The sequence below is a fragment of the Vicia villosa genome, unplaced genomic scaffold, assembly GCF_029867415.1.
Source record: "Vicia villosa cultivar HV-30 ecotype Madison, WI unplaced genomic scaffold, Vvil1.0 ctg.000561F_1_1, whole genome shotgun sequence".
Taxonomy (NCBI): Eukaryota; Viridiplantae; Streptophyta; class Magnoliopsida; order Fabales; family Fabaceae; genus Vicia; species Vicia villosa.
In genome coordinates this window covers 45,646-60,625 of record NW_026705256.1, presented here as the reverse complement: position 1 = coordinate 60,625, position 14,980 = coordinate 45,646, and the positions used below count along the sequence as shown (strand labels likewise).

Genomic DNA, 14,980 nt, shown 5'->3' with positions numbered 1-14,980 from the left:
TGTTCCATAGTTTACTGAAACATAATTCCAGTCCCAAGTGTTGAGGAACCAGTTTGACAGTGGAAAAACAAGTGTGAAGACGAAGACAGATGATATGAATTGACAACTTGAATGTATGAATATGGATGCATGAAATTTTTGTTTATTATTTTTTATGCAAAAATGAATGCCATGTCATGTCATGTATGGTTTACATGTAATGGATTTCAAATCATATGGAACAGAAAGATTCTGATTTCTCGGCACAAAGTGGCACACAATAGGATAGTTCTAAGGTTTTATCGACAAGGTTCTAGACACGGTTCTCAGAGTTACGAGCTCCTTTTGAAAACTTGATCATCTAGCAAATAACTTCCCATCCAACCACGTTTTCAAATGAAGCCTATTCTGAGTGTGGTTTTCGCACTTACCCACGGTAATAGTTACGTTACGCAAGTTGGGTGCGAAACCACCATTTCCTAAAAAGTCATGGTTTAAGGGTTTTTCTAAAGGTCCCTAGAGTTAACGATCCAAATTGAAAACATCATCGCTCAAGTAAATAACTTACTTAACCAAAGACATCTTCTCAAAGAACCTACTCTAGGCGGGGTATTAGTATCTCCCACTTGACACTACGTCAAGCAAGTTTAATACTAACCCACCATCTTATCTTATGTGTTTCTTGAGCTCGGGTGTAGAGCTTTTGTCCATAAAGTGCCAATAATCAAAATATTCCAACCATACAATAAGAAAAGAAATCAAACAATAAAGGAAATAAATAAGCAAATAAATAAAGCAAACAATAATACAAGAAAAACTAAACTAGGGTTGACTCTCTTAGGTATTCCCCAGCAGAGTCGCCACTTTCTGTAGCGGTAAAAATGTGACTCGACGCGTTTTCACGCATTCGAAGTACAACAGAGTCGCCACCGAACTTTATTTATTCCAAAAGGAAAGGGAAAATATCGATAAAACCCACGAATAAAAAGAAAGGATAAGATGGTCATCGCAACCAAATTTAGGTTCGGGAGTCGGTTAAGCAAGGGGAAGGTGTTAGCACCCCTCACCTCCATCGTACTCGATGGGACCCATTTAGTTAATCTTGTGATTGTTAGCTTATTATCTACTTGCGTTATTTATTAGGTTGGAAAAAAGAAAGGGACAAAAAAAGTTTTTTATTATTGTGCTCGCCAAGACATTTGTATCTTGTGCCTACGTATTCCCTAGTGCAATGGGAAAGTCAGAGCAATCGTAGTTCGGGCAAACTACGAAAAGTTTTGTTGATTGATTTTAGCGAGAGGTACTCGATCGCTTTCAAATGGAAATACTACGCGCACATGGATATGATATCACTACAAGAATGGATAACTAAATCAAGATAAGACATGATTTTGGCCATCATCGCATTCGAGTGGAAGATGTTAGATCTTCACATGTGGAAGTATGTTCGTATTGAAATTGAATAAGTGTCTCGTTTTATGAAAAAAAAGTGTTTTAGAATGTAAAAGGGTGTGAATGAATTGAAAGTTTGTTTGTTAAGAGAAATCAAACATTTAAACAAAAGCTTAACGGTCATCGCCCAAATGTTTGAAAGAGAAAATTGTACAAGTACGTACAACCTCCTCGTAGGTGATGAAGATGATTTGATGAGTTGAAAGACATTTAATTGGATCCAAGTATTTAAACAAAAGCTTAACGGCCATCGTTTAAGATACTTGAAAGAGTGTTTGTTAAATTGATTTTTATAAAGTCTTTAATGGAGTTTAAACATCCAAACAAAGGCTTAACGGCCATCGCATAAATGTTTAAAGAACAAATTGTACAAGTACGTACAAACTCTTCTTTCCATTATAGATAAAATGATTGATTGTTTAAAAGAAAGCATTTTGTGAAAAAGAAAGGTGAACTAAATCGAGTTTGAGAAGTCTTTAATGGAGTTTAAACATTCGAACAATGGTTTAACGGCCATCGCCTAAATGTTTAAAGAACAAATTGTACAAGTACGTACAAACTCTTCTTTCCATTATAGATAAAATGATTTGAATGTTAAAAGAAAAGCGTTTTTTGTAAAAGAGGTGAATTAAATCGAGTTTTATGGAGCTTTTAATGGAATCAAAGTATTCGAATAAAAGCTTAACGGCCATCACCCAAAATACTTTTAGGACAACTCGTACAAGTACGTACGAACCCTCCTTATCCATTAAAACTCAAAACTCGATTCGATTAAAAAGCTGTTTTTTGGACCATTTTGAAATATTTTTTTATAAATTATAAACATACAACTAAAACAAGATTATTTTTAGACGTCTTTTTATAAAATATTTGGTAAAAGATGAAATAAATAAAAAAAAAACAATAACTAGTTTTTGTAGTTTTTATTTGTAATAACTTGGGCCAAGAAGAAGATTAAAACCAAAGGCCTACTAGCAATCATAAAAAAAAAACATTCATGCAAAAATAAAAAAAAAAATTAAAAAAAAAGAATCATTGGGCCAGACTAGCCGACCCGCTCCAACACCCTGCCTATTACCCAAAACCGGTTTTAACCTAAACAAGCATTTCAACGCCTCTTCATCGTGAAACAGAAAAAAGAGATCTCTCCCTCTTTCTCGCTTGGCTCGATCTCTCTCGATCTCTCTCATTTCAGATCATTCTCGGTTCTCTCGGCCTCACCCTCTCGATCGTTTCTCACTCTCATTCTCACCGATCATCAACAACAAGCATCACAAATTTAGAATTCAAAGCAAGCAAAACCTCAGCCCCAAATCAATACAGATTATACATTACAATAGAAAATCAAAGTAAATGAAACAAAAATAAAAAAAGGTACGCTGATTCTGATTCGTCTTTCGCGTCTTCTTCTTTTTGCGGAATCTGATTGCTACTTCTTGATCTGCGTCTGTGTATGTGCTGTGTTTATTGTGTTGAGTTGATGTTGTGAATGTGAAGGTTGTTTTAGTTTTCAGGTTTGGATCGTGAGGTGTATGGCTTTGGGATGAAGGGACCGTGTGAGATGCTGAAGGGGTCGGTTTGTTTGGATTTGAAGGGTGATTTGAGTAAGGTTTGTGGTTAATGTTGAAGGGTTGCGGTTTTGAGTGATGTGATGCTGAGTCTGCGTATGAGTTTAAGGATGTGGGGGTAGTGGTTGTGCTGAGAGTTTGTGTTTGGTTGAAGGTAGTAAGGTTGTTGAAGTGATGGAAGTGTGTTGAGAGTAAAATTTTTGCAGAGTTTTGTTGTGTGAATCGTCGCTGCTCTCTTTTTTTTTTCTTGCTGTGATCAGAACCTTGTTATATAGAGATGGGATTAGGGTTTTTCTTTCAAAATTGGGGGGAAAATTTGGAGAGTTTTGAACAAATGAGGTAACTGTTTTTGTGCTTTTTACTTTTGCAGGTTGTATGGCCATTTTGGTGAAATCTGTGGCTTGTTTTGCAGCTTGTTTGCATCTGCAGAATGAGGCGTGGTGAGAGGGACAAAGCAGAGGCGTGGGACGTTGGTGCAGAGGACAAAAAAACGGGAAATACAAAACCATACCCTCTTTTTTTGTTTGACTTGTAGTAAGGTTAATAAAATAAAAAATTAAATGGGGCCTTTGTAGATTGGGAAACTATATACAAAAAGAATTTAAGATTCTATTTTTTGTTTGATATTTTTTTTTTACTCACTAAAATTAAAATAAATCTCAATTAAAGAGATAAAAATAATACTAATTCTAGTAAAAAATAAAAATAAACTAAAATTAAACTAAATTATGAAACAAAACATGAAAAAAATACAAAATGAAGGCTATTTTTTGTTGACTTTAATGAAAAGTCAAATTATCCAAGATATGTGAAAATGCGACGATTGAACGATGAATGCACGTAAAATGTGAGCACGACATGACAAAAAATGAATGAAATATGCGGGTCAAAAATTGGGGTGCGACATTCACCACCATTTGTAACTTCTTTTACAAATACACCATTGTTTATGGTTTTCTCCCCTTCTATCCATATTTGAGGGTGAAATTTATATTTGTTTACCAAGTATGTGTGCCATTCTTTCACACATTGAACAATGCCTTGAGACAAGTTTCTCAAAAGGAGTATTTGTGGAAATGATGCAACATTGCATGCCACTTGTTACTTGAACCATGATAAAAAATGATGCAACAAACATTGCATACCACGTATGTGAGTGGTTGTCTCTTGTTCACCGGTGGTTTAAAAATAGTAGGTATTAAATGCCCTATATTGAAACACATTAAAATTAAGTTAGAAGGTAATAATTTTATATCCAATGTGTTCTAAATAAATATTCACTTGGTTTAACTTCAACACAATTAATCAAGACATGAACATGAGTATATTGCAATTCCTTTTCGGTCGCAAATACACATTCGTCTTTCTAGAATGACAACCAGGAAGACCAAAAAATGATAAGGTGAATTGACTTCTTTCTGTAACATTAACCTTATTCCTTATTATTTTTGGAGTTAACATCATGTGATTGAAATAATGAGAGCAAAATTTTGATGTTTCCAGATGCAAGTAATGTGCACATATTGATCCCTCAACTTTAGCCTTATTTTTCACTAATCTCTTTGAATCACCCATGAATCTTTCAAAAGGATTCTTTATTGCTTCTTTATCACTGAGTTTATATTTCATATGTCAATTTGGTTGCCATGATTCCGTATCGTGCTAGAAATTTGTTGTTTGATTTATTTCGGTGCAACATTGCAATTTCATTGCGTTTAAATTAGATTTAATTTTGTGTCAAAGGTTTCGCATTCGCACCCTCGCATTACGTGAACTTAATTCGCGTCCTCGCGATACGTGAGTTCAATATGTGTCCTTACATGACCATTCGCGTGTGACTTTATTCCATACGTTTACTTGACGTGTTTGCTTTCTTATTTCGATTGCTACGAACGTGTCATATGCATGCTGGTTGTGATTATTGGGTAAGCGTGTTGATTTTCTTCCTAGCGGTTATTACGTGTGTGTGTGTGTGTGTACCCATTTCTGTTACTTTTTGTACCTTGTGTTACTTTTTGATATTCTTGTGTTTCATTTCATAAAGTTTACTTTCGCAATTAAATAGAATCGTTTCACAAATCCATTTCAAACCAAAATCAATAACCACTTTATAAACATCAAGTGCATATTCAAAACTAAACTAAAACACTTTGCAAATAAAATCAATCGTCGGTTCAAAGACTTTTTCATTCAATCTAAACCTAGAGCTAATTAATACCTTGGTCAACACCAATTTCTTTTTCAAACATAATTGAAAACGCTTCAAAACTTTTTCTTAATGAATTTTTATAAAAAAAAGAAAGAGTTAGGCGTATGCCTATCTTTTCCCAGAGTATTTGGGTGCTCGATGTATAGCTTGTTGCTTGGATAATCTTCTCCGCTCAAAAAACGTAATAAATACAATCGAATGCCACAAGCCTTAAGTGGTGAAGAAGGAATAATTAGATGTATGTCTCTTTGTTCCGAGTACTAGGACGCATGTTGTATAGCTCGCCGTCTAAATGCTCACCTTCATCCATGGACTTTAATTCGATTCTTATCAAACACTTTCCACAATAAAAGGGATGAAAATGACTAGTTAGGCGTATGCCCCTCTTTTCTCGAGTATTTGAATACCTGCTCGTAGGTTACCTTTCAAATACTCGTTTCCTGCCTAAAATCAATCTCAACCAATCAAGCTTTTTTTCCGCCTTAGCGCAACTCAACAAACCTTTTCACAGAGAACATGCTTCTCCATTCTATCGCAATACAAAGAACGTCATCACATCGCCGATGATCATCAGCCATACCAAGTGCGTGACGGTCTGCTCGTCACGCTGGTGACAATCGTCACTCTGAACCCCAAGGTAGAAATTGCATTTTCTGCAATGAGAGCTCACTCAAAGCTTCTATTTTGGTATTCAAACATCCAAAATGCATAGGAAACAAAATCATATAATCATATCATGTTTATAAACATTGACTCACCACTCAATAACAATTTTTTCATCAATCTATCACAAAAATCATGTTTATGTTCATAATTTCAAAACATATCCATGGTAACCATCAATTCCATAATTCATACCAATTCATCATACATAAAATTCAGCAATATAGCAAGCACGATTTTCACAACTACATACATCAAACATCATAGAATTCATATTATTATATTCAACTATTCATCAAAACATAACCATGGAAAAAATTAGAGGAGGTGATGACCCCTCTCTGCCCTCATTCAATATACACCCATAGTAGAGTAATCTCCCATCACTTGAATTTCCAGCAAAGCAAGCTCTAGAACAATGAGGGATTCTTCTTCCCTTAAGACCTAATCTCTTATTTATCGTTGCCTCTTTTTCTCTAGCTCTCCCAATTCTACGGATTATAAAAATCTCTCAGCCCTCACTCTTTTCCTATTTAAGTGAAAACCTAATTCCCCTTATTTAGGTTATTTCTATTTTACCCTTCCCAACTCAAAATTTCTTTTTTTTTTTTATTATTTACTCTTATTTTCACTATTCCCCTTATTTTCTAATTATTTTCTACAAACTCTATGAAACCACCAAAATGTCAATATTTTATTTTTATTTTATTAACTCAATTATTCAAAATAAACTAAATTCTAAATAATGTCTAACATTATATATACTCCCACCAATACCCTACAATAACACATAACACATATCCCCCACATATTTAATTAAAAAATATAAATCACTTAATAATTAAATAAAATGCAACTAAATTCAATTAAATAATTTAATTGAATTCAGGGTGTTACACCATCTCTCTACAAACGCGGACAACATACCATGGTTAGCCGTAACATAACCGATCATGCATAAGTCTCTCATCATAGATAGTTGCATCACATTCTAAAACCATTGCTAATTAGACTGTTGTAGACTCGTAATCTTCTGGCGATGGTTAATGAATCTTAAAGCATCACGGTCTTATAGGAAAATAAATCATCGTAAGACATGTCTTTCAAAGAATATTTTGAATAATATAATAAACATATTTTTCAAAGAATGAATATAATTGAAATTTACCTCTTCGTCCCATACATGTCTGTCATATGGTCTGGGTATAAAGGAAACATCAATAAGTCGGACGAGGCTCCTCCAAACTCATGCAGGGCCTCGGGTTTCTACAGGACCTCGAGGGCCTCATGCAGAGACTCGGGGGCCTGTTGTGCCTTAATAAGTGACAAATGCCTCCTACAGGAAGATGTAGGCGGAGATGCATGAACCCTAGCAGTTGACGCCACCGCATCAATCGGGCTAGAAACAATAGGTGTATTCGAGGCTTCAGATCTTTCCCTCCAAAACTGATGCATGTTGTGTAATTCTATTGTGCCTCAATATATCTTGTTTATCATCCATAATGCACAAACTACACAAGCATTACACAAATGAAATACAATAAGGTCAAGCAAAGCAATGCAGTATGATAAATTTTAGAGATACATCTCCGGATTCTAGAAATTAAAACGTTGGAAATTTCAGAGATGTATCTCTATAACGTTGTGCAACTCAGATGAATATTAATGACAAAAATGTAGTTCATGCCAACATCCAAAATAATGTGTTGATCATTGAAATTACCAATCAAACACATTGCTCATGTAAATAACATATCTAAACTACCTATTACATAACCTAATGGTCAATTTCCACAAATGTACATAGAAAATAAAAAGTTTAGAAAAGCAAAAACTTACCAAACGTGAGTTTAGTTCAAGGTTGAGTGAGCTATTTGATCAATATGACATTGATGGAAGAAAATTTGAAGTTAGTTGAATGATTTTGAGAGAATGAGAGTTGAGAGAGTTTCATACTAGAGAGGTTTATATTTTGAGAGAGTACTATGAGAAGTGAGGAATAAGAAAAGGTCTGGCGCATTTTTTATTAAACAACGTTCAGAGGTGCATCTCCGTAATTTCCACAAAGAAACAAATGTGTTTGAGGTGAATACGCAAAATGTATCTCTAAAATCTAGGGGCATTTTTAGTTTTTCACATGACGGTGTGGTAGCAATCCTTAGGGAATTTCTTAATACACCCTTATATGGGTGAAATATACTTCGGAGATGCATCTCCAAACGCACTCTAAATCAATTTTCAAGGTGTTTTAGAAATGCATCTTCGAAAACACCCATATTTACACGTTATTATTATTTAAACGTTGGATTTAAACATTCAGTGGTATTTTCGGATATGCATATCCGAAAAATATTGTTATACCAGTTTGCTGCATGATCACCCCTACCACTATTTCATTCTCTTCATTTCCCCCCATAACCAAAACCTACCACAAAACTTCAACCATTCTCAATCAACTTTTCGTCTACAAACCAAGTTTCAAGTGTTTTATCATATCAAATAGAGCATAGAAAACAACAATTTAAGGTAAACTTTCCTCATTTCATCTCTTATTTTCTTGCATTGATGTTGAGTTTCAGATGAAAAAACAACGTCACTTTGGATATGCATATCTGAAACCCACCTACTATATTTCAAATGTGCATATCTGATACATGCCATGTTATAGAAATAAAATTTTATTTTAACAGATTTTCTGTTTTTGCCTGTTTTATATATGGTGCCCCCCGAAGCTGTTGTAAAGGTTTCAGATAAGGTGAATGACAATGCTAGGCCGGATGAGGTGAAGGACGAGGTTAAAATGATTGATGTCGAGATATATGTTCGACAAAAATTTATAAATGATCAAATTTTCAATGATCGTCAACATATGCTTGAATGGGTCCGAATGGAAGCTAGCAAACTCGGGTTTGGCGTTGTGATTGGAAGTTCCAACAATGACACTAGTAGAAGGCAAACATTTGTAACAATGAGATGCAAGAGAAATGTAAAATATGTTCCAAAAATTCGGAAGTTAAAACATGCTGACACCAGATCGAGAAAATGTGAGTGTCTATTTAAATTGCGCGGATATTGTACGGTGGATGATATCTGGCAGTTTGATGTCATTTCTGGTATACATAATCATGTGCTGGTCACCAAGCTTTAAGGTCATCTAATTGTATGTCGGCTTAAGCCGGAGGAGAAGGAAATTATTTCAGAAATGTCGATAATCAAAGTTGCACCGAGAAACATACTTGCTGATTTGAAACGCAAAAGACCACAAAGTGTTTCAAATATCAGGAAGGTATATAATAAATGTTATCAACGGAACATCGCAAATAGAAGTCCAAAATCCCAAATGCAAAAACTTTTGAAACTTTTGAACGATAACAACAAAATATTTCAAGGTATAGAGTGTGAGAATAAAGCCAGTGTCTGTGAAGTCGATAACCACTGTGTGGAGTAATTTTCACCGATACTCTACTAAAGGTCCGATTGAAATTGATGTGAAGCTTCAAAGATCGAGAGAAGATGTTATCAAAATGTTTCACTATATGTAATGTTCAATTTTTGTTCCACTATCTTTGTAATTTCGACTATCTATGTTAAATCAATGTTAAGTTGCTTTGGTTTTAAGGTTTTTGTTTATGTTTGGTAGTCAGTGTTTATTTAAGATATGTGTGTCCGAAAGTTACCATTCAGTGTTGTCGCGGGCGAAAAATCGTTTTGTTCCTCTTTCTTGTGGGATGAGACACCTGATGCCTTCTTTGGGCTCGAGTGCTCAAAAAATGATTTTTCTTTTGTACGGACCAAACTTTTTATTGTTTCCAAAAGAGGAAAAGGAAAAAAGCTGCAATAACCTAAAAGTGGGGGGAGAGATCTTGGGTAAGAGGGTTGGTTATACGAAGGGAAGGTATTAGCACCCAACGTATCTATAGTACTCTATAGGTTTCTTTGCTATATTTTTCATTCCATGTTATTGAGAGGTTCTTGTGAAATAGGTGGGACCTAAGGTGTTTGTTTGATTATGCTTGCAAAGATCATCGCGATCCTCTGCATACATATCCCTTAGAGGGAATCAGAGCATCTGTAGCTCGGGGTCTACGGGTGCTAAGGTTTGAGTGGTTTGAGAGAGAAGTTTTGCTCGCCAAGGATACGACCTTGTGCCTACGTATTCTCAAAGGGATGTTGAGAAAGTCAGAGCAATCGTAGTTCCCACTTATGCTAGTGGAAGCAAAGGAAAAGAGACAAATGTCATCTAAATGTTCGATGTATCTAATCTATATCATCACATACATCTGTTTGTTTTTGTTTGAAAATCTTTTCATTATAAGCCCTGGGCCATGCCACTTATGGCGCTTAGAATGATAAAGATGTTTTTTGTTTGTTTAACCAGCCTTGTGGCAAAAACTTTCAATGAAGTCAGCCTTGTGACAAAAAGTTTTGATTAATCAGCCAGCCTTGTGGCAAAAGTTTCAATGAAGTCAGCCTTGTGACAAAAACTTTGATTAATCAGCCAGTACGGTGGCAAAACGGTTTGATTGATTGGCCAGCCTTGTGGCAAGAAAAAGTTTGATTGATTAGCCAGCCTTGTGGCAAAAAAAGTTTGATTGATTGATTGTTTGTGATGATATAGAAGAGATACTCCTATCATAGAGATGAAAAATGTCTAATCTCCTAGGGTATTTGTTTTGGATATTGGGGATGCTTATAAGAAGCCCGTGGGTCCTTGTACGAAGCCCAAGAGGAGGCTATCCGAGGGTCCTTGCATTGTAAGCCCAAGAGGAGGCTATGGGAGGGACAATCCAGGGTCCTTGCATTGTAAGCCCAAGAGGAGGCTATGGGAGGGTCACTCGTTTGTACAAAGCCCAAGGGGAGGCATGGTATAGTTGGTTTGAGCTCTTAGAGCGATTTCACCGGGAAACCATACTCTATGTCCTAACCTAAACTAGGGAGATTCTTTGCACGAAGCCCAATAGGAGGCTATGGGGAACCTAGTGTTGTACTAAGTTGAACAAGCACACATATCACACATATGAACAAACATGAACAAGTATGAACAAACATGAACAGGTATGAACAATTATATATATGACAAAGTGTATGTATATAATGGAGTTTATGAAGGAAATATACCTGTAAGCATGATCCATTTGAATACACGGGGGCTCGGGACTTATACTCGAGGAGAGGTCCACTTGAGTTTATTCAAAGCTATGTAAACAGGTATTTACAAAAGGGCTCGGGACTTATACCTACATGGAGGCCCATGGTATATTTTTGGGAAGATTTAAAGAAAACCTTCATTTTTGATTAGTTATTCAAAGTTACAAAACAAATTGATCGAGATATGTACTAGAGGCGTACAATGAAATACCTAATTTCATGTACTGGAATGGGACTTATACCTATGTGGAGGCCCATGTTTTATTTCATAAAACATGGTTAATTGATTTATTTACAGACGCAAAGTTTCGTCGTTTGAAAACAGTTTGAAAGTTTGTTTTGAAAGAAGTTTATTTGTTTTGAACAAAAAGACTGTGTAAAAAGAAAAAGGAGTGGGTCTTATACTCTCTAATATTCGAGAGGCCCCACATCGTTTTGAAAATCAATTGATCAATTAAAAAGATTTAATCAATAGTTTCAAAAAGAAATGGTTTATTGTTTTGAAAAGAATGATCGTTTGTTTTAAAACAATTTGAATTTGACAAAAGTCAACTTAATTAAGTTTAAATCAAATGTTAATGCTTAATTAAGACCTAAGTGATTTAGGGTTTGATCACAAAATATATTTACAAATGATTAGGTTTGAAAATTAAATGAAAAACAAAATTTAAAGTATTTAAAAACACTTAAAAATGTATCATTTTAAACCTAATTAAAAACATATTAAATAAATCTTTTTTTGTGATTTTTTTTGGTATTGTCAAAATATGTATATTAAATAAGAGGTGTGTAAAAAATGAAGAAAAAATAAGTTGATTTGATTGTTTAAATTAATTGGTGAAGTTGTGAAGAAATTGAAAGAAAAAAGTGATAAAAAAAAGGAAATGTCTCCACTAGGGCTTGAACCCACGCCCTTGTGTTTACTACTCAAAACATGAACCAAGCGAGCTGCACGTGCAGCTTGTTATTCATATGCTTCCAATGCATTATATTTTAAAACAAATATTTGAATTCTTTGAACGAAAAAACGCGCCAAGAACACAACCCTAACTGAATTTTGAACTTCTTCAAATCTGTGTTGTTTTGATCGATCAAAGGGGTCTATTTCACTCGGTTTTTCACAAGGAACATGATGGTGACCTTTAATTTCATTTATTTTCACTCTAAGATCATTAATTTTCTGATGAACACGAAGAACCCTAATTCTATGATTCAATCTGAAATCGTGTTTGTGCAAGATAATTGGCAATTGATTGAGGGTTAATGATCCATGCATATGCAGAAACAAGATGGCAAAGCAATATTTCATTTATGATGCGTGTATGTATGAGTTTGAAGTTCAAGAGAGCTTACCTTAAAAATGGCAAAACTGGAAATCGAATTCTGCAAATGAGGGATTCCAGATGTTGTTTCTTGATCTGAACACCTTCAGTGGACCTTATGGAACATGTTTGGATGCCTGGAACAATTTGAAAACCTCTTGATCAATCCATGGTACTCGATCTGCAGTATGGTTCAAGTGAGGATCAAGCTTAGTGATTTTGGTGTTTCAGATCATGTATGATGGTTGGAACAGTTCATATATGGTATATGGAATGTGTTTGGATGATTAACTTGGACAGAATTGGCCTGGATTTCATTTTGGCATGATAAGGCTAGTGTTATGCATATTTGGAGGTGAGATGATGATTCTGAGTTTGAGGTGTTTTTGGAAGGTTTCAAAGGTTCAAACAACTTCCATATGGTATTTGGGAAGTGTTAGAAGCATCACTTTGCTTAGAACTTCAAAGGTTTAGAGGTTGAGAATTTTACCTCTTTTGAAAACCATGAAACTTGTATTCTAAGAAAGGAAGAGAAAACCTATGTTTATGAGGTTTTGGTGTGATTTTGAATGAGGTAAGGACCTCTATTTATAGGCCAAAGTTTCTGAATACAAAGCTCTTGCAAGTTGATCAAGAATGATGATCTGGCTTAAGAGATAAAATGGAATCTTTCACATTAAATGCAAATGGTTAAAAGTGACTTAACCATGGTTATTTCTCAAGCTTCTTATCCTCTTCCATTCTGATCTCAAATCAGAAAATATCTACCGATTATTGCATCTATGCATCATTATTTGGATCATTTGGCAAATTGGTTCATAACTTAGTGAAAATGGCATGTAATTTCAAGTGAAAAGTTCACTAATGTCAAAATTCAAAACCATGGCTACACTCCATATTTTTTCATGCTCTTGGACATTTTGGAAAGCTCATATTACACACTTCAAAACCCTAGTTGAAAGTTTCTTCAAAATCTTTAAGGAAGTGGGTGAAAAAGATCCATGAACTTTGAAGAAAGTGAGATTTTAAGTGCATTTTTCAAAAGATGCCAACTTTGAAGCTCCATATCTCTTAAATGGTTGATCTTATGAAAAAAAAATTATATGTGTCAAAGTTGTTTATTGGATCAAAATCTACAACTTTCATGTTGGAAGTTTTTTTCAGTTTGTAGGTGAAATTTTGAGAAATTCCCTTCCAAAGTTTGGAAAAAACCATGAAAAACACTTAGAAATTTTTCTAAGTATGAAAAGTCAAACTTTTGACTTTTTGATTCTTGATTGATTTTCTTGATTTTTCTTGATCAAATGACTTCATATATCATATATTGATGATTCAAAACTTCAAAAGTCATGGTTGACCAAAATTCCCCAAAAGTCAATGGTGATCTTGTACAGTTGACTTTCTCAGACGAATCGCGTTTCTGGAGATTTCAAATGAAACAGGCTATCCTCACCAAATGAATGGTATGAATGGATCACATTGAAGCATTAGAGGATATTGAGCCATGGTTTGAGTTGTGGCACCATGTTCTGATTAAAAAGTCAGTTGTTCAGATGAATTAGATCAAAAACCCTAATTGTCGACCTGATGAAATTGATGACTGTGGATCTTGAATTGAGATGCAATTTCCATTGTATATTGTCATAGGGATTATTTGAGGATGATTAAAACATTTGATTGACTTCCTGGGGATTTTTAGGGTTTCCCAAATGTGATCCCTGATTTTAGTCCCTGATAGTTCAAAAACCCTAATTCTGATGACTTGAAATTTCACTGTTGATCAATCCTTGTGTAGGAGATGTATTGAGCCAATGGATTAGGTCAAAATGATGCACTTGGGGTCTTGATATCATGTCCCAAGTCATTATGTCAAATTCTGAGTAAAAGTCAAGAGTATGTTGTCTTCAGTCAAAACCCTAATTCAGTCGATTCAGAGCCTTTGAGCTTGTTGAAATGAATCTCTGAGGACCAAATATTGATTGTAGATGAAGATGATTCATTTGAGATGAAGGGAGAACAAAACCCTAATTGACTGTTTCTTGCACTGATGAGTGATCTCTTGTTTAAACCCTGCTGAGCACAAGTAGCAAACACAAGCTATGCAATTTGTTAGAGATGCAAATGATGCATATGCAAATGATATGAGGTGGTATCTTAGGTCAAAAATTGGGGTATGACAAGTGTCTTCGAATATGCATCTCCGAACCTATTCGATAAAAACTAAAATATGGTGAGTTTGAATATGCATATATAAATTAATGGAGTATTACGAGAATTTCTCCTAGAGCCCATAAGAGCGTATTAAAAAAGGGAATTTCTTATTCCACCCCATGCTTTTCTTACGCCCCACGCGAAATTCCTTAAATGCCCCTCAAAACCGGAAGTATATTTCTGGTGCATGCCAAAATTTGATAAACTATACATTGGAACCGGAATTTAATTTCCGATTTTGACCCGAAGAAGTAATTTTGATCTTGTGCTACATAGAAACTAGAAAAACATAATTGAATAACACCAATATCACAAACTCAAAATACAATTCATAACATAACCTTAGGAAATACATTAAAGATTTTAACATAAATCAAACATTACAAATCAACGTCCACGTGGACGTTGCAACATCATGGTAATATCAT

At 34.8% G+C, this 14,980-nt stretch overlaps 1 protein-coding gene across 1 annotated transcript; it reads left to right on the top strand.

The window, feature by feature from the left end:
- Nucleotides 1-8,587: 8,587 nt before the first annotated feature.
- On the top strand, nucleotides 8,588-9,019 carry LOC131629374 (uncharacterized). Its single transcript, XM_058900165.1, has one exon. It carries the CDS (start codon nucleotides 8,588-8,590, stop codon nucleotides 9,017-9,019), a length of 432 nt encoding a protein of 143 aa, XP_058756148.1.
- The last annotated feature ends 5,961 nt before the right edge of the window (nucleotides 9,020-14,980 follow it).

Excerpts from the sequence above, each read along its gene's own strand:
- LOC131629374 (XM_058900165.1), top strand. The coding sequence starts at position 8,588 with ATGGTGCCCCCCGAAGCTGTTGTAAAGGTTTCAGATAAGGTGAATGAC.